This window comes from Mustela erminea, chromosome 6, assembly GCF_009829155.1.
Source record: "Mustela erminea isolate mMusErm1 chromosome 6, mMusErm1.Pri, whole genome shotgun sequence".
Lineage (NCBI taxonomy): Eukaryota > Metazoa > Chordata > Mammalia > Carnivora > Mustelidae > Mustela > Mustela erminea.
The window spans coordinates 1,549,599-1,572,626 of record NC_045619.1 but is presented as its reverse complement, the minus strand read 5'-3'; the positions used below and the strand labels follow the sequence as shown (position 1 = coordinate 1,572,626).

At 60.6% G+C, this 23,028-nt stretch overlaps 1 protein-coding gene across 2 annotated transcripts in view; it reads left to right on the top strand.

Moving 5' to 3' along the window:
• Positions 1–22,118, top strand: part of TAFA5 (TAFA chemokine like family member 5) — a 171,680-nt gene extending 149,562 nt beyond the window's left edge. For both annotated transcript variants that reach the window (XM_032345891.1, XM_032345890.1), the window contains exon 4: positions 20,424–22,118. In XM_032345891.1, the coding sequence (XP_032201782.1) occupies positions 20,424–20,432 (9 nt within the window). In that variant the 3' untranslated portion in view covers positions 20,433–22,118. The remainder of the gene's footprint in view (positions 1–20,423) is intronic.
• Positions 22,119–23,028: the final 910 nt, after the last annotated feature.

Sequence of the window (23,028 nt, the reverse complement as noted above, 5' to 3'; positions counted from 1 at the left end):
CGAGCACGTCTGTGCCCAGCTGTCCGGGGTGGGGGGGGGGGCGCCAGTGAAGGTGTGGGCAGTGACAGAGCGTCTCTGTCGGATGACGCTGGGAGGGGACGCCCGGCCCAGCCTGACGGTCCCAGAGGTCGGCGCTCGCTGCAGACCTGATCACACAGCAGATGAGCCCCCGGGTGGGTTATGTTCTCTGTGGTCCTGTTGGGCTCTGCCGACAGGCGTCTCCTGCGGTACCAAGTGTCTGGTCCTGGGCGTGAGCTAGCACAGGCCAGGCTGGGGGCCACCACCCAGCTCTGCCGCCCAGGATGACTCGCCGTGTCCACACGGCCCAGTTACCCATGAGGTCTCTGCGTTCCTGGATCCCAGGTGTACCTCTGAGGGCCTGGCGTGTGCCAGATCTGGACCCTCTGAGCAGCCCATGGGAGCGGCACGTGGGCCTCTGCTCTGGGGGCACCTGGAGCGTGTGGTTCGTGACTCCAGCAGGACAGCAGGAGGAGGGTCAACGTAGCCCTGAGCCCTGGACCCCGGCTCTGAGCCCCACACACCGGCGTGGAGATTCTTGTAAGACCATTCGTAGAAACTCAGCAGTGCTTGTCCTGGGTGCCCAGTTGAAAGAACACACATAGTTGCTTCCTGCTTTTGCCCCCTGGACGCCTGTGTAAAGTGACAGGGAGACGGAGAGGAGGAAAGGCAGAGTGCGCGGGAGAGGAAGCGGCAGAAGCGGACGCTCTTGCTGGGCGAGCTCGTCGGGGCACCGTGCTCAGGTCCCCGGCAGTGAGGAGCAGCTCCTCTGGGTGTCCTGGAGGTCAGACGAGCCCTCCCAGCCCTCTCAGCTGGCCCCGCGGCAGACAGACCTACCGGGGGCTCACACAGCGAGAGGAGCAAGTCTGGACACCCTGGACCCCGTCACGCTGACCACAGGCGTGGAGGCGACATCCCGGAGACCCAAGTCCTGAGGCACGCAGGCCCTCAGCTCTCGGAGGGGACGCTGCGGCTTCTTTCTGGGGATGCGCCCTGTGAGGCTCCGGCGGCCCCACCCCTGACCCCGCACCTGGAGGCTCACAGGGGCAGACGTCCGTTCTCGTCGGCTGAAGCCACGGTATGTCAGGGCCATGCTCTGAGGCTCTGCGGGGTGTCCGTCCAGCCTCGTCCTGTCTCTGGGGCTCCAGGCGCTCCGGGCATGTGGCCGCATCCCCCAGTGTGTGCGTCCGTCATCACAGGGCCGCCTGACCACGAGAGCCGGACCTTGTGAAGACGCCCTCTTGCCCAGGCTCTTCCCACCTCAAGGATGATTCCGGGTCACAAACTTGATCCCGTCTTTAATTCCAAATGACATTTCCAAAAATGGAGAGTTCTGGGTGGATATGACTTTGGAGACCTGACCCCGCACTAACTTACCAAGCTTAAGGCTGAAATCCTGGGTCACTGCGGTTTGGGGCCTGAGGACCTTTCTGGGAAGCCCACCAACTGCCCACCAGCTCCTCACGTCACGCCCACCACCGTGGACGCAGCAAAGTGACAACAATGACCAAAGGCCACCGCCCAACCACGAGCAGGGGAAACCGGAGGAACGGGGTGCTGGAGGCAGTGGGGGAGGCCCCGCAGAGCAGGGTCCTAAAGCTGGCCGGCAGCCCGCGGGAGCAGAGGCTGGTCAGGAAGTGAGGCGGGGACAGCATGCCCACGGGGCGCCAGGCCCCGGCCTTGAACCTTCCTCCCTTGGAGGTGCGTCTGGCTCCGGGCCCCTGAGCCCCACGTAGGGGTGTGGTCACCCCGCAGCCGCCATGCTCTGGTACGAGGCACCCCTGATAACCTGCCCCAAGCCCAGCCGGGCCGCCCATGACGCAGTGGTGACCTGTCACCCGCAAACCCCCAAGCCCCAGGTTTGTGTGAGGAGGAGAGTCATGGCCACACCAGGACGCGGACGTGGATGCTAAGAAGATCAAGAATATGTATCATTTTATAAGAACGGGACACAGTGTGAGCACAGCACGCACACGTACACACGTACTCGTGGGATCACGCACGCGTGAGAGTGTGTGCTCACGTACACCAGCGTGAGTGTGTAACCGGTTCTGGAAACAATCCGGTAGAATGAGGAAGTCTCAGCCAAGGAGTCGATTTTTCCAGAGAAGGAGGATTAAACAAGACTAGAAGATCGGTTCAGGAATTCTGAAGAATGCAAGGTTCGAAAGTAGAGAAACGCAGAGAACAGATGATCAAAGAACTTAAAACCCGAATTCCCAGAGCTCCCAGATGTGGGCTTCCACGGGCACGACCACCAAGGGTGGGGTGAGCGCAGGTCCGTCCGTGGCCGCGAGCACGGGGCTGCAGGGGGGAAGGCGCCCTCTCAACCCAGACGGAAAAAGGGGTCACGGACAAAGACTCAGATCAAGCACGTCTGATGTTCAGCCGAGCCCCTCGAAGCCTGAGGTCAGCCGTGCCAGGGTCGTCCCGAACCTGGAACTCAGGATTCCGTCAGGGGAGGAGGGAGATGGCCAGCCTGGAATCCAAAGACTTCAGGGACAGTCCCCGGGCTCAGGGAGAGTGTCTGTGGATAGCAGGGCCCCCTCTGTGCTGGGTGCTCCCCTGGGCTGGGAATGAGTGCTCCGTGTCCAGCACAAAGCCCCAGGAGACCCTGGCACAGCCCGCTACAGTGTTCGGTCCCCAGGCTTTGGGCTGACTGGGCATTTGCTCCCCAGGGATTCACCCACACCTGTTCTGTGGGCCAGCATTTGTGGGGCAGCTCATTTGCCCTGGGGAGGCCCCAGGCCCCCTGATGGTCACAAGCCTGGCTCACATAGATGATTGGGGCAGCTTCTCCCAGGGGTAACAGTAGGTCAGAACTGGTCAGAGACAGTCAGAGACGGGTGCACACAAAGCCCATCCTGGGGCCAGCTTCCTAGAGAGCCTGGCTTCTCAGGAGTCCCAGGGTCCAGGTCATCTCCGGGATTGAGGCACGACCTTGGGACGTATGGAAGAAGCCGGCGTCCATTTAGCCTGCCCTGGGGGCCGTGGGCCACTGGTGGAGGGACAGTGAGCTTTGCTTTGGTGAGGCCGGTTGGCACCACGGGTGTGCGGTCACTCTGACGTGGACAGATGGCAGATAAGAAGCTGTGGCTGTGGGGGAGGGAGTGCGGGGTCTGCGGTGACTAAGGGGACTGCACAGCCACTGGCGTGACACGGAGACGATGAGGGGCACAGACAGTCACTCCAGGAGGCGCACGTGTGGGCACGAGTGTGTCCAAGGTCAGAGGGAGGCCAGCGTGGCCGAGCTCCCAGCGCCCGTGCGGGCAGCTTGGAGCCCCCACTGGGGAGGGCGCGGCGGTGGCCATGGAGGCAAGTCGGGGAGCACCCTATTAGGCGAAATCCACCACTACGTGGCCCCCCTGTTCTCAGGAAAGGGGTTCCTGGTCCTCCCGGCCCCCTCCTGCAGGACCTCCCACAGCCTTGCTGACACTAGCAGCCTTGAGGGCCTCTGCGGGTCCGAGTCCCCCGTGTTCTCTCTCCCCGTGAGTCCGCTTCCGCTGTCTGCTGCTGGGAACACACCTCCCTCCGCACTCACGGCTGCCAGCGGCTCCTTCACTCCCGAGCTCTGGGACTCCTGGGAGCGTCGGGCACAGCAGGTCCCATCCCCAAACACGGGGCTCCCAGCTGGGCCCCCGTGCAGCTTGGACTCTCCATCGCACCAGCCGGCGAGTTCTGAGTGACGCCCAGGCGCCGGGCATGGCTCCTTGGGCCCGTCCCCAGCGTGAAGCAGCAGGCGGCTCGTGCGTTTCAGCAGCCCCGGGCCCAGGGCGCTGCAGACCCGCCGCCAGCTGCGAGCATCCTGCCCAGGGGATGATTGGGGACGCCAGCCAGGAGCGCAGTGCCTCCTGGAGGTGCTCGGGGGCCCTGGGTTTGTCTCTGATCTCCAATGAGCCATCCCAGCAATCAGAAGCTTTTATTACACAGCCGAGTCTCAGCTGCCGTTTTGCGGCTCGTTCTGAAAACCAATGAAAGAAAAACGATTCTGGGCCGCAAGGGAGATGGTGTGCGGGCATCCTGGCCGGAGGCCACGGCTGGGTGCCGTGTGGCGGGTCTCCCCTTGTTCTCTGTTGGGAACAGGGAGACAGTGGTCCCTGGGGCTCTGGTGGGGTTGCCGTCAGCCGGCCAGGCAGCGTCCCAGGCCCCAGCAGAACCCCCCACCCCCCGAGCTCTGCTTCGAGAGCCTTCCTGGCAGGCCCAGCCTCGGGGGTCACTGGTCACGTTCCCTCCCGGGGTCTCCGCCGCCTTGTAGACTGCTGTAGACTGGGCTTGCCTCAGGCTGGCCTCATAGAAACGCACCCTCAGCCCTTGGTGCTGCCCCAGTCCCAGGATGCCAAGACAGAGGGATAGCACAGAAAGGACTGTAGGTTCATGTGGATCTGCGTATGGGAGCAGATTGGACGGTCTCACCTCAGCCCCTGTCTGGGGACTTGGGATGCAGGTGAGGACCCCCAGCAGGTGCTCAGGGAAGGGGCCTCACGGTAGGAGGTGGACCAAAGGTGGGGTACAGGAGACAAGCTTGGGGCCTAGGAAACCCCTCGTCGTTCAGGAAGGGACGAGGGCCCCGTCGGATCACCCCAGTCCAGCTGCCGCCGTGTGAGCAGCTCCTGCCTTGGACACTGGGTCCCAGCGGAGGGAGTGACCACTCCTGGGACACCACTGCACATCTCAGCACCAGAGCGAGAGGGGTTGCAGATTTGCCTCTGAAGGACAAACAGTGGGGGCGCCTGGTGGCTCACTGGGTTGTCTCTGCCTTCGGCTCAGGTCATGGTCTCAAGGGTCCTGGGATCGAGTCCCACATCGGGTTCTCTGCTCAGCGGGGAGCCTGCTTCCCCCTCTCTCCCTCTGCCTGCCTCTCTGCCTACTTGTAATCTCTGTCTGTCAAATAAATACATAAATAAAATCTTTTAAAAAAATGAATAAAGGACAAACGGGGTTTTCCACAGGAGATTTTCTGGCTGATTCTGTGGGCAGGGGCCTGTGGCTGAGCCCCTCCTGCCCCGCAGGCGCCCATAGGGACGTGCTTTTGTACCCATTTGGGTTGGGGGGCTCCCAGGACAAAAGGCTTCTGTCAGGTTTGTAGAATTAGCATCCAGGAAGACTGGGGGTATTGCGGGGACCCACCCCGACGCAGCGCAGGCCCGCACTGGCTGGTTCTCCTGCACGAACGGCGAAAAGCGGCGAGTCGGTACTGTGGACCCGGTCTGCGATCCGTGCTGTGTTCTCCGAGCCACGCTCCCCGTCACCACGGCGATGGCTGGACGTTTCGGTAAATTCCCTGTGTGAGCACAGACACGTGCGGCCGGCGTGGCTTCGGCGGGGACCGCGAGCTGTGACATTCTTCACGTCCCCGGCAGAAATGAGCCCGTGAAACAGAACGCCGGTTTGACCGAGCCCGCGTGGTTTCCGTGGGCCCTTTGGGTTAGGGCTGGGAGCTCCTCTCGGCAGCGGCGTCGCGTCCGTCCACATTTCGTTAGAGAAGTTGTTCTTTGAATCGTTCCAGCTACATAATGGCAAATGTTGAATTGGGAGGGAACATGCGTCCCCCAGCGACGCCGGGTCCTGGGCCGAGCCCGCCGCCTGGGGATGGAGTGTTCCTGACGCCGGAGACAGGACATCATCCTGCCCAGCGGACCACACTGGGGTCCCGACAGGGACGCGCCCCCGTGTGGGGCCCAGGAGGCCGAGTCCCGCCGTCCCCTTGGTCCTGGCATGGGCAGCTGGGTCACGTGGTCCGCGCTCCTTCTCTCCCCTCCCCCAATGCTGTTCCCGCCCCCCCATCCTTCCTGGTTCCACGTTAGATGCTGGGGACGCAGGGGTGAAGCGTCCACAGCCCCCGGCTCTCAGCGCACCAGCGGGCACCCAGCAAGGCTCCCCGGAGACAGCGCGGGGTGCCAGGTGCGCTGTCACCGTCAGCGACGGCTCAGGTTTGACTTCAAAAGTATTTGCTGAATCAGCAGAAGAGAAGGCCCACCCCTGGAGGCTCTGGCCAGGCACCGGCGTCCCACAGCAGCTCCTTGTGCCAGGGGGTGGGGGTGCTCGGGAATCCAAAAAGGTCAAATGGCCCCAGATCTCAGCAGTCCTGAGGGAAGGCCCGGACGGCGCGCACCCCCATGGGGACCCGTCGGAGAGCGACCCGCTGAACGGGGTCCCCGTTCTGGACGAGCGGATGGGCTGCCGCCTCCACACCGCCCATCTCCGCCAGCCCTTCGTGCACCTCCCCTGCCCCGTCCGCGGCCAGGAGCGTTTCTGTTGCACCACCAGTCCAGGGGGGTCCCTGTGATCCCGCGAACGTGAGGCGGTCACCTTGCCGGCAGTGAGGGAGAGAGAGGAGGGACAAGGTTCCGAGGGATCCCGAGTTCCCAGGGGAGCTGTCAGAGCTCATTCTGTTCTGAGTCCACGTTTCATGAGCTTATCAGGCAGAAATACTGGCAAAGTGGTCAAAAACACGTTTTTTCCTATTTGTTTAATAAGTCTTTATGATCTCCCAGATGACATTGCTCGGGGCTGTGTTTCTCTGTGGAGGACGGAGGCGAGCGGGCCCCCGACAGCGCCGTGGAAAGGGTCACGTAAGCGGGAAGCCGTCAGTGCACACGAGGCGGGAGCTGCCCGCCGAGCTCCTCTCCGTCCAGCGCAGTGCTGTGCCCCACACGACGGGGCCGGTGGTCGTCCGCACGGCCCGGGTCCCGGCCCGCCCCTCACGCCCCCGGATCTGGGCACGCCGGTGCTCGGCCCAGCTCCGCCACCCAGACAGCACCCCTCAGGATGGGGGGCCCCTTCCTGGCGGTGTCTGCACACAGCACGGGGAAGGGGCTACAGCATGAGGCAGGGACGCTTCTTCTAGACAAGTCTTACAGATGGAATTGAAGGATCTGAGTCTTCAACTCAAATGACTTTAAATGTCAAGTCCCCATTAGACCCGAGAGGTAGTGGGTGACGTAGGTTCTGAGTCATAGGGATGCCGCGTCACCATCTGGCCCCAGGCCCCCTCGCGCCCCCCCCCCCCCGAGCCAGAAACACAGAGTCCAGCCTTGCCAGGGGCTGCGTGGACACCCCTGCCGCACCCCCCTCTAGGGCTGCCATCTCCACTTTCTGCGTGGGCTTGTGTCCCCTGCCCACAGGATGACAGCTGTGGTGCATACCTGGGTAGCCTCAGTTTCCTTATCCATGCCTCCCCCCCGCCCCGCTGGCCTCACGGGTCCTTGGGTCAGTGGGAAGGGGAAAGAACAGCATATGAAAGACGCAGGGAGTCTGTGAGGGGAGAAGTGCTGCTGTTTTCTTTGTGGGCCACCTTCTAGAACACTCCGTATGGCTCACACCCCCAGGGCTGCACCGGGAGGAAGCCGTCCCCGTGGCCTTCCCCCTAACCCTAACCCCAGAGCTGGCTGTCTGGCTGCATCTCACATGTCACAGCCCGCGTGACATGTTTTCCCAGAACTGGATGCGTTGGGGAAATAGTGTCGCTCCTCCCCACAACCATGGCCACCCGCCCCCCGACAGGGTCCTCCTCCCCACAACCACGGCCGTCCCCCACATGACCAAACAAGCTGGGCCGACCCTTGGAGGACAGAGGATCAGTCTGGTCCTTCCACCAAGTCTGTAAAGACGTGGCCCGGCTTTCTGGATGCATACGGTGGCCGACTTCTTATGCCATCAGCACAGCCTCTGCCCAGCTTCCCATTCCAGGTATTTTGGGAAGTGAGAACAACTAGCATCACACTGTGACTCCGTGAATAGAAGCACGTGCTGAGGTCTGGTCACATCCCCGTGGGCACATCACGAGTGGGTGGGAGGCAACTTCGTGGCATGTCCCTGCCCGACCATCCTGAGCCCCGTGATGATAGAGGTCCTCCTCAGGTGCAGACGGAGGCTGAGGCTTCCTCCTCGCTCCTGGCCTGACCTCGGGGCCCGGACACTGCTGCACTGACCGAGAAGGCAGCAGCAGAGGCAGGGTCTGGCCAGCAGGAGCTCTTCCCGTCCCACTGCAAGGATCGGCTCCCAGCAGCGTGGCAGGAGAGGAGGTGGTGGGCGGAGGGTGAGCCTCACGGGAAGGGGGCAGAGTCCGCAGCAAGAGCCCCTTGGAGCGGGGGCAGAAGGAAGCAGCAAGACCACTGGGGCACACAGGGGCCACTCGGTCCTCCATTCTCAAGAGAATGTCCAGGCGAGACAGAGTCCCTGACCTCCCAAGGAGGATGAGATACTCTTGGGAGGCGCCCCCCACTTAAGAGCCTGTTGGGGGTCACATGAAGACTCTGGGTCTCTGCACATCCAGACCTTCCAGGCCAGGCAGGAGCTGACACGAAGGATGAAGACTTGCTCACTGCTGGGCCCGCTGGCTCATCCCAGCCCCCGACAGGCCTCTGCCCGTTTAAAGGGGATTAAAAAAGCATCAGAGCCAAAGTTCAAACATGAGCCTGTGGGAAAATAGACGCTGTGAAAGGAATACTTTCTAAAGGATTAAAAGCCAAGTTAGCTCTTAAAAGTCCTCAGCTGTACACAGAGGAGACTTCTGGAGAACATCTGCTTGTTTGTGTCAGGGAGCTCCAAGGAGCTGCAACTCCTGTGACCCAGGAGCTAGGAGCCACAGAGAAAGGACAGACTGGGGCAAAAGCAAGCATCCAAGGTTTGCTACGTGACCTGGAGCATAAGCACGAAGACACCTAAAATACGAGTGCAAGCGAGAAATGTACGGGAGGCAGCAAACGCAGGACTTGACCCTGCAGGAAAGCCGTGCAGTGACGTGGGCGGTCCTCAGCCGAGGGCCGGTTCATTGCAGAAAGCAAAGAAATGGAGTCAGAGAGAAAAAGTCGGTAGATGTGGAGGATGGAGGGCAGATCCCTAATTTAGAAAGCGGGTGCTCCAGAGATGAAACCACCGTGACCAGGAGGGGACAGAAGGGGACGGATAATCAGGTTAGGATGGAAATAGGGCCAGAAAGAAAACCCCCAACTAGAAACAAGACAACACTATCATGACCCACACACCCCATGGGCGTGTTTGAATTGAAAGAATGAAAGGAAGCTGCCTCGTAACAATCCATTAAATTGGGAAGATAAGACTCAGACAAGAGGATGGGGTCCACAGAAGCTACGACGGCACAGGCCAGCCTCTGGACCAGAAGGCCAGGAGGGATCACAGCCAGGGATTGGGCTGAAAAATACATTCACAACTTCAATCCTAGTTTTAGTTGTTTTTCACACCAAGGGACTCAAGAACACGGTTTTGAATTTTCAAGGATTTAGAATGTGTACCACCCACAAAGCTTTCCTGCAAAAATTGAAGGATGATCTCAAGCCAATCACAGAAATAAAATCAGGGGCTGATGATGGAAAGGTCATAGATAGAAGAATCGTGGTGACTATTGATACCAAGAAATACACAGAGCTGATGTGAATGTTGTTCCCATGATACAACACGAAATCCACGGCGTATGATGTAATATACTATGTTTACTGTGAGAAACAATTTCTGTGTATAGCAAACTGACTTGTAATCTCTGGCTAAATTAGAAAAGGGTGGGGGGGTGGGCAGCTGCCGAGTAAGAAAAGAGCCACTTAATGTCCGTCTGTGCCATAGAGGGAGCGTAATGACTCAAGTCATTAGACAAACGGTATAATCATTAAGAGTGCATTAGGTTAACAGAAAGGCCACCACGAATGGGAGCAAGAACACGATTTCCTCAAACCATGGCAGGAGGGAAAGCAGGGGAAATGTCGTGTGTGTGCATGAAGAAATGACCCGCGAAAGCAGCATGACCAGAAATCAGGATGGGGCATGCTGCTTACGATAGAACCACCGTACCCGTGGTGACAATAAACGTACACGGGTTAATCTCCCCAGCTAAAAGGCAGAGACTGTTGAAATCAGGCTTCTAAGGTGATCAAATGTACATTGCCTTCTAAAGGCACGTCTAACAAACTAAAAGTGTTAAAGCAAAGAATAAACGAAGGTGCACCAGGCCAAGGAGAGGAAAAGGAAATCAGTAGGTAAAATGATTAGATGGGGACACGTCATATATTGATACACGTAAGATCACAAGAGTATATGTGATTATTGATGCATATTGATACATTGCAGTTCAAAGCAATGAACATGTCACAGAAACCTTTACTCATGGATGCACCTACATTTCTATAAAGCAAGCCCAACTTCAAATTAACAAAATGACCAGGAACACAATTTTTAGTTCAAAATTTAAACAACCCTTTAATCTGCATTAAGGTCAAGTAAAAAGCCACCAAAAGCAACAATTTATAAAACCAGGAAGCAGATCTTCTGAATAATAAAAATTTCATGACTGAATTTGCAGCTACATATTGAGCATTTTAACAAAAGAACAGGCTGCTTCTAATTCCCCATCATGCATGGAATCTGTGCAGAAGAATCCGTAATCCAGGCTGTGAGCTGAACTTGCACAGAAGAGAAATGGGGCAACCTTCTTTTCCAGTCATGTTACATCTATTTAAAGTGTTGCAAAATAATAATAATAATAAGAAGAACCCTATCGCCAGTACTTCCCACAGTGTTTTGGCCGGGGCAGGCCGTGAAAGGTGAAAGACAGTGTGTAGTCAAGCTCATGCAGCCGTGCTCAGGGCCTGAGGTCAGTCTGCGGGTGAAGCACCTGTCACCTAACTCTCTGTGCCTCACCATCAACATCTGGGAAATGGGCAGAACAGCGCTCCTCGTTTGAGCAGTAACCTCAGAGCGGAGCTGGCGGGGCCCGGATGGCCGAGTCCACGTGTCCTTGCTGTCGAATCACATTCCGCATGTTCTGAGGCTGACGGTGGGGTGTTTGCAGACGCAGTGAAGTACTCGTGTCTTTAGAGAACTTTATTTTTAAATCAGGAAGAATGAAAATAACCTAACTTATAGAGAAGCCACCCTCGAGAGGAGAAAGAGGCTAAACGTGAAACAGGAATATTAGTGAATTTTTTTAAGATTTTATTTATTTATTTATTTATTTGAAAGAGAGGGGAGAGAGAGTGCACCCATGCATCCAGGGTTGGGAGGGGCCGACGGGGAGAGAATCTGAAGCAGACTCTGGACTGAGCACAGAGCCTGACACGGGCTTGATCCCATGACCCTGAGATCACGATCTGATTCCAAAACCAAAGTCGGATGCCACCCAGGGGCCACCCAGGTGCCCCATCAATGAACTTTTAAAAGATAGACATGGAAAGTGATCCTTCACTGCGTAACTGGCAAAACCACAAAGACGCACTCTGACCTCTGTCATGCGCAAATTTTTTGTTAGAAAATAAATCTGATAGGAAGGAGGGAAAACCAGCCAGTGTTGGGGTCTCAGATCATTCAAGAGTGCATACACAGCTTGGGTACTAATCACCACGTCTGTAGGGTTTCAGTACTTATATGATTTCCTGGGGTGCAAATCACCATCATAACTAAGGAGTAGAAAGGCATTAACGTCCACCAGTAGAAATCCCGGACAGAGATGGCTCACCAGGCACGGTCTTGAAAACATTAACGTGCAGATGTCCTTTCCCCAAATACTGGGAAACTGCCCAGTTCGTTTTAGGGGCTAGTGAAACCCTGATGCTGGAAATCTCCCCAAGGGTAGGAGGGCGCACCTGGAACCACTACTGTGTTCTGGGAAGACTCAGTCTGCAGGATAGGTCTGGCACGGTGCTGGGCACTGGACTGGTTCAGCAAAGTGCCCGTGAGGCCCTCATGTACTCTGCATTGCTTTGAGGTTGTGGATACGTCAGGGGATCCCTGCTCCCTGGAATGTGCAGGCATGACTGGGACACATGTCACCTGTCTCTAACATCAAGCAACAGTGTGCTGAGTCCTGTGGTCCTTTCACGCAACACAAAAGTAGATTTATGTAAGAAAGAAAAATTTATTGTTAATATTTTAGAATCAGGAAGGATGACCAAGCCCAAAGGATGATCGATAAAAATGTGCTGTCCAATAAGCAGATGCTGAAAAGGCACTGGGCAAGTACCACACTGGTTCCTAAGGAAAACACCAAACCAACCACAGCATCAGGACCAGCAGAGCTCCAGGCTAATCTGGAGGAGACGGCAGGCCTCCTGGAGCCTCTTGTCCACCTGAAATGAACGCCAGCATGGCCCTTAGAGCTGGACCCCTGCCCTGTGCTCATCAGGACTGGGGCTGGCAGTAGGTGCAGGCCTGCAGTCTCCATGATGACCTTCTGGAAGATCTGGCAGATGCAATCACCTCATTATTCGGTATGAGAAAATGCAATGTTTATTACTCACCGATGAGGTAAACAGGTGCTTCCAGAATTCTGCAGGAGCCACTGAGGTGCCTTGGAAACTAATTGAGGAGCTTATTAAATTGGACAAATTATGAATACAGACGGTTCTCTACTTGTGTTCAGCCCTAAGTTTTCATAGACACAGACAAGTTGTGGTCTAGATCAGAGGTCAGCAAACCGTGCTCAAATCCGGCCCACGACCTATTTTTATAAATAAAGCTTTATTGGAACACAGCCTTGTTTCACTCAGATGCTCCAGGACTGCCTCGGTGCCGAGGGGCCAGAGCCAGGTAGTCGCAGGAGAGACCTTACAAAGCTGAAACTTGCACTGCTCGGGCCTTTCCAGCGTGAGTGTGCCGGCCCCACGAGGCCGACGCAGGTCCTCCGAGCCTGCCTGCCGGGGCGAGGAATCAGCAGGCAGAGGAGCGTGTCCTTTAGGAAGTGGAAACCAGCGAGCTTGCAGGCAGACTCGAGGAAGAAACCTGCCTACCTGGCCAGGAGGAGACGCTCGGCACAAGTCAGTTGTGTTCTCCTTTCCGGGCAAATAGGTTTCAGAAGAGTCATGGTTTCGTTAAAATATGTAAGTAAAATAAACCCGAGTAAACACGAGGGAGGCAAGGTCTCTGCGAAACGCAGCAGGAAACGCATGAACTTGAAGTAACTTCTGTAAGAAGAGGCCGGTCTCCTGTGTACCGATAATGGCAGAGTCTTACCGGGAGAAGTTTAAAGAGATTGGAATAAATACGCCAAGAGCTGCCACGTATTTGGTTAAAGTCCATGCATGCCCGAACCCTGTGCGGTTGTCTGTTCTTTCAGATATAATTTTTAGATTTAATACAGTTTCAGTCCAGTCCCTGATGAAGTTTTACGCACATCACACGTGATTTTCCATTTTAGCTGGGTGTGTAGACCCGTCCCAGTGTAGGAAGGCTTTGGGACAGAGGTCACCCCGGTGCCCACGTCCCACTGGTGTGCGCCTGGGGTGTGCAGGGGAAGCTTGTGAGTGGCTGAGCCCCAGGATGCCCCCACCAGGTACCCGCCTTATCCTTGATACAGGGACGGAGTTTGTCCAAGTCCCAAGGACACACTTAAAACCTGAGAAAATTTGGTCTTCCTCCTGTGACTTTCTGCCCCACGGAGCAGACCACGTGGCCCTGAGGGGAACCCTGGCATCGGGGCGAGGGGACCGTGGGCTGCACGGACTGGTGGGGAAGGACGGGTCCCCAGCGGCAGGTGGGGGAAGACAGGCTTCATATTTGGGGACAGCTCAAGCTGGAGTGTTACCGCTCACCTCACGGCACCCCAGACTCCCAGGAGATAATGGACCGCATTACGGCTCCCGACTGTAGGACAGCCGGAGGAAGTGTGTGAGGGAGTCTGGTGCGAGCCGCGGACAGGGGTGTGTCCTAGTAAATCCAGAACAGCCGGGACACCCGGCCCCTGGTGACATGTGCTCAGCTACCGTGGACGCGTGTGCACAGATTCACGGGTCATGCCCACATCCGCCCGTGAGCTGCGGGCTGCCATCGCCCACGTCTCCGAGGAGGACACGGAGCCACAGAGGGGCCGAGTCATGTTCCGTGACAGCCATGGCTGGTTGCCAAACCATGTGGGGGAGGGACGGCACGTGGACGGAGATGAGTATAGCCCATGAGAGATGAGTATAGCCCACAGATAGAGCGTTCCTAAAAGCCCAAATGGGAATAACCAAGGAAAGTAGGAAGAGACGTGGTCGGGCATTGGCGGCCGACGCACGAAGGTGCGTCTGCGTCGTTTGCTTTAACCCCGTCCACTGTCATTCCGAGGCCTCACGAGGGGTCGGGGAGAAGTGCACTCGCCTGTCTTTCTGGAACGTGCTCAGGGGATAGGCGTCAAGAGAAGCAGAAATACACGCCCAGGCCCCCGGAGGGCAGGGGGCAGTCGTTCCAGAGTGAAACGCGGAGTCAGGGCACGAGCCGCCGTCGCTGTCCAGCGGGACCGTGAGTGTCCGGCCGCGAGCCGTGGACGCCCACGTGTGCTCGCAGAAGACCGCAGCCGGGAGCAAAGCCACCGGCAGGTGGGAGCGGCCCAGAGCCCACCCGCTGACGAACGGTCGGCAAACTGTGGTCAGCCGCTCCCGGGCCGTCGATCAGCCAAAGGACAGGCCTTCCATAGGCCACAGTATGGACCAGCCCAGGATGCGTCAGGCCCAAGAAGCCTGACACAAAAGCCACGTGCGGTGTGACTCATGTGCAGCAAGCATTGAGAAGAGGCAGATCGTGGAGGCAGGACATCTGCTGAGGGCCGAGGGGGCCGGCAGAGTGCGGCAGTGACCGCTGACGTCTGGGGCGGCTCCTGGGAGCGAGTCTTCCACATGGGCCGTGGCGTTGGCCACACAACAGCGTGGTCTTCACGCTCTGAAGGTGTGAGTGTGTGGCGCGCCTGCCGGATCCCAGTGAAGCCGCCACGAGCCGACAGGAAGACGGACATGTCCCTGGGACCAGTCCTCCGCCCGGTCCCCCGGCTCCTGGACGGACAGTGCCGCAGGCACCGCCTGGTCCCGCTCGGAGGCCCAGACCTGGCCATGCAGAGGGGACCCCCCAGCCTGAGTGGACCCAGGAGGGAGACCTGGGAAGGGGTCTGATCCTGAGCTCCCGAGCACGCTGGCTGCCCTCGCCGCTGCGGACGGCACGCTGTCGCCGGAGCGTGTCTGCTCTGTGAGGTGTAGCTCCCGCCCACTCTGTCATCTCCGTGTCCCTTTGATCCCACCGCCTGTGAACGTGGGCCATAGGTCTGCTGCGGGCGGCAGGGGGCTGAGGCCGGCTGCTCTGATGCTGCCAGAGGGCCTGGCCCCGGATTAGCGCAGGCGAGGGACAGACTTCAAAGCTGGCACTGCCTTGGCGCGAGGACAGAGGATAGGAATCTGGCAGCAAAGCTTTCCCGCGGTTGTCAGCGCGCCCTTGGAAACGCCGCCTGGCAGCCGGGCTTTGGGGAGGGGGAATGCCAGTTCCGTCCTTCCGCAGGTAGAGGGCTGGAGGGGACCCGCCGTGGCACAGGGACACTTCCCTGGAGAAGCCGGGCAGCACGTGGCAGGAGGTCACGGGGGTCCCAGCCTCCCACGGACAGGGCAGAGCCGTCACCTCCCAGAATCCTGTGTCCACAGCATAGAGTCCGGGGACAATCCGTCAGACTCCCCAGCAGAGCAGACAGAGCTGGTGGCTTCTGGGGGGTTCTGGGGCCCAGAACCTGGCTCAGGGTGGAGGGCCTCACCCTCCAGCTAGATGCTAAGTGGGGGTTTCCTCTGAGAGCGGAGCTGGTGTTTGAAAGACCCTCTGTGCCTGGGGAAGGGGGCTGTCACCATGCAACCCCGAGGGGCCCACACACGGTCACAAGCACCAGGCTCTTCCCTCTGGCTCTGCCCAGCCGGAGAGGCCGGTGCTTGTGGTGGAGGCCAGGAGGGGGCTTACATAGGCACAGGAAATCAAGGACCTTCCCTGAACGTCACCGTGGCTTTTTAGATGGCGGTGTGACTCTCAGTAGGGACGGGCATGCCTCAAGCGTGCAGCCGCACAGGTGGTGACGTCGTGACTTGCACGAACTTCCCCAGGTCACAGTGGAGCCTCGCAGGCCCGTGCGGTCCCCCGTGAGAGCCGTCCTTCTGTCTCCGCAGTTCCGGACCCGTGAGGCAGGAAGGGCGGGCACGACTCTGCCGTCCCTGCTCTGGGGAGGGTCCCATCCCTCGCCACTCCCAGCGGGAGACGTGCGGACCCCCGAGTTGCTCTCCAGGAGAAGGGGCCCCGGCCGATGGGGGTGAGCACACACGGCCCCCCAGACGTTGTCCGCGCAGAGCCCTTTATTAAGCAGAGCAGGACTAACACGGGGATCCTGACAACGGGGCACCCACGCTCCCCAAACATGCTGTTTTAAGGCGAATTCACGAGCTCAGCTGGTCCGTAGGGCGCCTTGGTTTTCCGTGCTGCATAACGAGTCCCTGAGAACAGTGACGAGGACGGCACACGTGTGTCCTCTCCCCGCTCTGTGGCCGGAAGCCCGGCGGGTGCGCCCGGGGCCTCATGGGGCTCGCAGGTACACGCCAGGTGTGGGCGGGGCAGGGTTTCCCGCAGCTCAGGGAAGAGTCCGTTGTCTGTGGCCATCGGCTGGGGGCCGCTCCCAGCACCCCGCCTGCATCCCCTCCAGCCCTTGTCCTGTGACTTGCGGGATCCCTCTGATGGTGTCCCACCGATGGCTTCTCCACGGGCTTTCTCACAGGGACACCGTCCCTGAGTTCTGGTTCCCATTGGTAGAAAGTGGAGTAGGAACTTGACGGTCCTTACGACGCCAGACGCAGGATCCTTCTGGACCTTCGGAGCCTCTTTCTCCACGTCCCATGCGGCGTCCCATGCGTCCCCCTGCGACCCGGGCTGTGTGCTGGCCGCCCAGCCTGGCCGGGGAGCGAGCCACCTGGAGGCTCGGAGGGCTCAGGCCCTGTGGGAGCGATTCCCCGGGATGAGAGCGGCCCCAGCTGACGGCGGGAATTCTCAGTGAGAACGGGCTTCCTTGGCAGACGCCGTCCCCGGTGAGGTCCCTTCCTCTGAGACCGGAGAGACCAGCTTCCTTTCCCCTCGGGCGGCCCTGTGGACCCACAGGACCCCGGACAGCAACGTGGCCGCACAGGGGCATGTCACGCCAAAAACGGGGCCCTGCGATCCTCCCCAGCTCACCGCCGGCAGCCGGTCTTCACACCTCACTTCTGGGCGGCGGGGACACGGCTCGGCTGAGCCCTTTCCACGCTCCCATTTAGTGGATGCAGAAACTGAGCCTGTGGGGAGCAGAGCACCTTTCCGGAGTCCGCACGAGTAGGACTAGCCCCGACCACATTCTTTATAAAACCCCGCATCTTACAAGTAACGATATTTGGGCAGGAGGTGGCCGTTCCTGGGCTGTGCTCTGCAGGAAGGGGACGGGAGAGGGCTCCGGTGGAGCCGGTTCTGGGTGAGGACCTGCCTGGGACGCTCGATGGGGAGGAAGGGAGCTCTGGGCCTTGTGGCACAGAAGGGCTGCACAGCTGGTGCCGGCCTGTGCTCCCCTGAGGTCCTGGCTAGAGCCGCCGGCCGCTTGCCCCCAGGATGCGCATGTCCAGGGACTGCGTCCCTGTGGCTGGGCTTAGTGCCCGGCGTCCCACGGGGTGACGTGGGCAGCTCTCTGCAGCGGCTCAGGTGCAACAGATGACGGGTGCCGATGCCTCAGAGGGACGCGCAAGGACACAGGTTGAGCCGTGGAGGAGGGGCTTGTGGTGGCTCCGCCCACGGCCCCGGGCTCCCCGTCCAGCTCCCTGCCCTGTTCTCCCGTCTCCGTGCCCCTCTCTCGTGCCTTCTCTGTGGCATCCGCAGGCACGCCGCCCTTCACGCCCCTGCATGCGCTCATCCCTCATCCCTGCGGCTGCTGTCCGTGCCCACGGCAGGCGAGGCCGGAACCAGCCAGCGCAGGGGACCTGACCCGCTCCTGTCCTGGGACCGCCCGGTGGGCTGTGCGAGTGGGAGTCTGAGACCCAGTGAGCCCCGGCCCTCGTGTGCACCGCGGGCGGCCCTCCCGCCTCTCACTAGGTCCTCACCCGCTCCGCAAGGGGCCCGTCTCACGCCCGATCTGCCCACGCCCCGGGGATGGTGGGTGGCGCACGGGCCTTGTGGACGGGGCTGTGGGCCCTGGGGTCAGCCGGCCGCTCCCGCTGGCGCCTCGGGCCCGTCGGTGCTTTGGGCTGACGACAACAGCAGCGTCTGGAGGCTCACGCCGGGCACCGGGGTTGACCGTGCTGCTCACCAGGAGGAAGGAATCGCGGTGAGGCCATGACAGGGACGGGTGACCCCGCCGGGTGAGCTCAGCACCTTGTCTGGGCTGCCCTGTGCACCAGGCCCTGCCACTCCCTCCCCGAGGCACCGTGTGGCCTTTGCAGGAACAGCTCCAGGAAGGCCCAGCCAGCACCGGCCAACGGCCGGCAGCCCGGGACACACTCCCCAGAGCTGACAGGCCTGCCGTGTGTCACATGTTCTCACAGCCGGCTGCCCTGGTTTGGGAGACGTTTCACAGAGGACAGGGGCCCAGCACCTGGCCCTGGGGGCTGTGGGCTCCGGCGGGTGAGCTGCTTGTCTCTGTGTCTACTAAGTGCTCTGGAAGCACCAGGAGCAGAACGTGAGCCCTCAAGGCCCCTGGGGAGCGGTGGCCTGGCTTTGGCCCCAGGACGCGGGGAGGAGGGTGCGGGTCCAAACTCATTCTTGGGCTGGAGCAGGAGGGACCTCCGAGCCTGTCCTCTGACGGCACTGGGAAGGCCACCTGCTCCTACCCGCATGGCCCTCCTGCCTCCCGGGCCAGCACTGGAGCCTCGTCCCCACGAGAGGCCGGGACCTCACGTCCCCTGTGACACCCCCCGTCCCCTGTGACCCCCCCACAAGCACCCTGCTGCGTGAGCCCAGGACGCAGCGAGTCACAGGCCTAGAGGACGGACGGACCGGGGAGTGGAAGCAGCGAGCAAACGCAGGGAGCTTCGAGCTCACCCCTCGCCCACCCAGACGCCCCTGCCCAGATGTCTGAGGGGAGAGTCTGCACAGGGGCGCGCCCGAGACCGTGGCCTCGCCGCGTTACCAGAACAGCTGCCCTGGGGCGCGTCGCGCTGTTTGTTGTTTAAAACCCAACAGCAAACCACGGCCATTCCAGCCGCTCTTGTGAGCTCGGGTTGGGGGAGGGCGTGGGGTCCAGTCTTCCTCGCGGACCGGCCGCACAGCCGCAGGGACGGTCCCGGAGAGGAGACCACACAGATGGCGGACTCGGGAGGGATGACAGCAGCCTTTCCAGAAGCTCCTCCTGGTTGTGTCTTTATCTTCCCCATGGCAACGGCTCTCCTGGTCCCGAGCCTATCAGCACGGGCTGCTGCCGGCACGGCTCACGGAGCCCATGTGTCTGCTGTTTATCAGGACCTTTTGTTCTGGACTCTCGATCCGGAACACCGCGCTCCCGCGTGCGGAACACTCGTCCCGACCCAACGCCGAACACGGCTTTTACTGAGGAGCGGAGACCGTGGTTGCTGACTCGCAGGGCCTGGGAAGTTGTGTTTTGTTTTTTAAATGATGCTTTGCAGCGGCAGATACTGCAAGCCGCCCACCCGTCCCCGCGGAGAACACGTGCTTTCCGGGGCGGGTGGAATGACCTGCTTGGGGCGGGACCCCCCACGCACCCCCAGCACCACCGCAGGGTCCAGCGAGAACCTCCTGGGGCCCATGGGGCTCGGGAAAATACCTGCTCGGGACCCTTCCCCAGGGAGACGGGGCGTGGCCGGAGAGACCCCACCTGCTGCCCAGGGGCCGCGCACAAGTGACATGGGGTCTCCCAGTGGAGGCTGAGGAGGGCGTGCCCCCGGGCCCTGCGGCAGTACCCCAGCTCACTGGTCCCCAGGGGCGGCTGACCTCCCAAAGCATGACCCTGCTGTGGAGCCTGCTCTGCGTGCCGGTGGACATGGGCCTCATGGAGGAGGCGTCCTAGCAGCATGCGAACACGGGCCTCCCTCCCCCATGGCACACCCCGTGTCACCCCGCGGCCTCTGGGACCTCCAAGTTGGGACGCACTCCTGTGGCCCTGTTCCCGGAGGGGGGCGAGGGGGGAGCTGCTGTGGAAATCCTCGGAATGGATGAGTGAATGAGTGACCTGCAGGTGCGCACCTGCAGGGGTCCGGGCGCCAGCGGGGGGTGAGGGGCGGCCTTGAGGAGATGAAGGGTCACGAGTCGGGCTGCACGGCCTGCGCTCCGGTGGAGGAGGGCACCATGCACTGGGTCTTCTGGAGCGGGGTACAGCCCCCGCCGCAGTGCTGTCCCGGGGGCCCCCATCCCAGCCTTGGGGAGGGGGGCTGTGGGTGCGGTGAGCGAAACAGGAGGAGATGATGTGTCAGCCACGGAGACTCTGGACACCAGCGTGTCACCAGGGTGTCCCCCAGTGTCGCAGGGGAGTGACCGCTGTGGAGACAGGCAAGGGGCCGCGGTCGCTGGGGACGGTGAGGGAGCCTCCTCTGGTCCCTTGAAGTCTCGGCCTTTGTCTGGAGCGGCCGGTGCAGCCTGGTGGCCGCACCCTAGGCACGTCTGTTGCCCGCGGGGACCCTTGGTGTCTGCGGGGCTGACTCTCTCTTCTCTCTGCTCCTCAGGTCTCCTGACAGACGCGGCCCCGGAGGGGCCCCGGGAGTGGCCTGGGCTCCCTGGAGAGTCCACATCTCAGCCACGGCCCCCTGTCCGCTGTGGACTCGACCCGTTCTCCGCCATCTGCCCACCCTCCGTCTCTCTGTAGCCTGTCAAGGACAGCCTGCTTCCTCGGGGTCCCGAGCTGAGCGTGCGCACCGCGGCGAGGAGTCTGGCCTGGGACACGCAGCAGGGGCCGCGCCGGCTGTCCGTGGGAGCCTGGCCTCACCCGCCCTCCCTGGCCGCGGCCCGGGCTGTGCGCGCTGAGGAGGACCAGGGCGCGGCCGCAGGGGACGGCCGCCCAGCCAGCCCGGGAAAGGAGGACCGCGCCAGGCCCGGGGGAGGACTGGCCCTCGGGCACGGAAGAGGCCTCTCCGTGTGCCCCAGACTGTCCGAATCACTTTTATTTTCGTATTTCAGTATACTCAATAGACCAAAGAGAAACATCTATTTAACTCGGACTCACCCGGGCCGTCTGAGTCCCCAGGCTCGGCCGGGGCCCGCGGGGGCAGAGACACGCCGGCGGGGTGCGGAGGGCAGCCCCGGCAGAGGCCTCGCCGCCACGGACACCACGGGGCGCGCTGAGAGGGGCCGAGCCGGCGGAGGACGCCGCGGCAGCCCCCGGGGCCCGGCCGCGATGCCCCACCCAGACCCGGCCGCGGGCCAGCGCGGCTCGCCGGGGACACAGGGCACCGCGCACCCGCTCCCTGTACCTAGCTGGACTGGACCGACTAAAACCACGTTCTGTTTTAACCAGTTAAACACGCCTCTCTGCAGCTCATCTCCGGTAGTGGGGTAATCCAGTATCCGCCAAGAGCATGTTGGGTCTCCCGTGACCACTGTCCGCTCGACACAACCATTTAGCTCCAGAAAGCAAATTAAAGAAACCTGAAGTAACACTTGTTTGAAAGAGATCATTAAATGTATTTTGCAAAGCCTAAAGTTATATATTTAACAGTTTTTATATGTTGTATATTTGTAGAAAATCCTATTTAACAATTAATGGGGTAGCCCCCCACCCCCGGGCCGGCCAGCCACGCAGCGGGCGGGGCGCCCGTGTCTCCGAAGGGCTCGGGGCGGGGGCAGGGGGCCGGCGTGGGAGGGCAGGACTCCGGGGACAGCGGCCGAGGACGCGCCTGACGTCACGGGAGCCGCAGCGGGTGCCCGGGGGGAGGTGGCCGTCTGCACCCGCTGGGGCCCAGCTCGCCGAAGGGCGAGTGCGCCGTCCCTCGGTCACGCCGCTTCCGGCGGGTTCCGCGTCCCTTTCCCTGCCCCTCCCCCACAGGCAGACCCTGAGGCCTCGGCCTCAGACCTCCTCCCCCTGTCCGTGTCCCGCTCCCTCTCGGTCTTCACGTCTGGCGGCGAGGGGCTGCGGCAGGCCGCCCTGCGGAGAACGGCGGGCGCCTGACCTTCCCACGCCCTCCCTGGAGCATGGGGTCGCTGGGCCCGGGGACGAGGGGACAGTCCGCGTCCCTGTCCCCGGGCCGGGCCGCGGTCCCACGGGGTCCTTCATTCTCCTGAGTTTGTGCTGAACTATATACTACCTGACGGTCCGATTAACAGGCCCACTATGCTAGTTCTATGCTACTAAAAAAAAAAAAAAAAAAAAAAAATTAAAAAAAATAATAATAAGTATATAGAAGCTGTCCCAGCAACCCATAGACTGAAGATAGGAGAGAAGACCCACTTATTTAAGACCCGTTTCAATGTCCATGAGTATTTAATTTTCCTTTCAGGTCGCCACACAAGCAGACGTCTGAGTGTCCTGGAGGAAGGGACAGGGCGGGGCGCGGGCTTCCCAGTGCGGGGGGGGGGGGGGGGCCGAGAAGCGGGGGGGGGGGGGGTCTCTGCCGCCTCCCTGAGCCTGTGTCTTCCCACGGTGAGTGTAGACCAGAGGCAGATGCCGCAAGTTTAAGATGTTACAGCGTTTTTTCCCTTGTTTTACAGTATTCAATTTTGTGTTGATTCAGCTAAATTATGAAAATAAAGAAAAAATCCTTTGGTAAGCATGGCTTTTGTTCACGGGCTGGGGTGTCCTGGGTTGGGGCCGTAGCAGGCGTGGCTGGCGGGGACCGCCTTCCCGCGCCTGCCCCGGGGCTCCCAGAAGCCCAGCCCCGGCGAGTGGACCCTCCCCTGCCCCCGTGTGAGCACCCACACCCTCGCGCGTGGAGGCCAAGTCCCAGACACAGAAGCAGAGTCCCAAAGGAGACCCACGTCGAAAGGACCCCCTTTCCGGGAAAACCTGCTCAGATCTGCAGAGGGATCTTTGGCTTCGGACCATTTCTGCCGCCCAGAATCCTCCGGCTGAACCTGGATGGGATGGGGAAGCCGCATCTGTCTGTTTCCGGCGGCTCCTTATAAAATATGAGCCCTGGGGGCCATGGCTGGGAGGGTCAGCCAAGGGCCATCTGAAGTCTGTGCCTGATTTTAAGGAGACGTCCTTGGCCTTTGGTGCCATCGTGGTGGCCACAGAGCGGGCTTGTCCTGGGGGGAGGAAGGGGGCAGAATGCAGGCCCGACAGCGGCCCCAGGCCCCCCTGGGCAGCGGGGACACGCTGTGGGGGGCGGCCTTTGG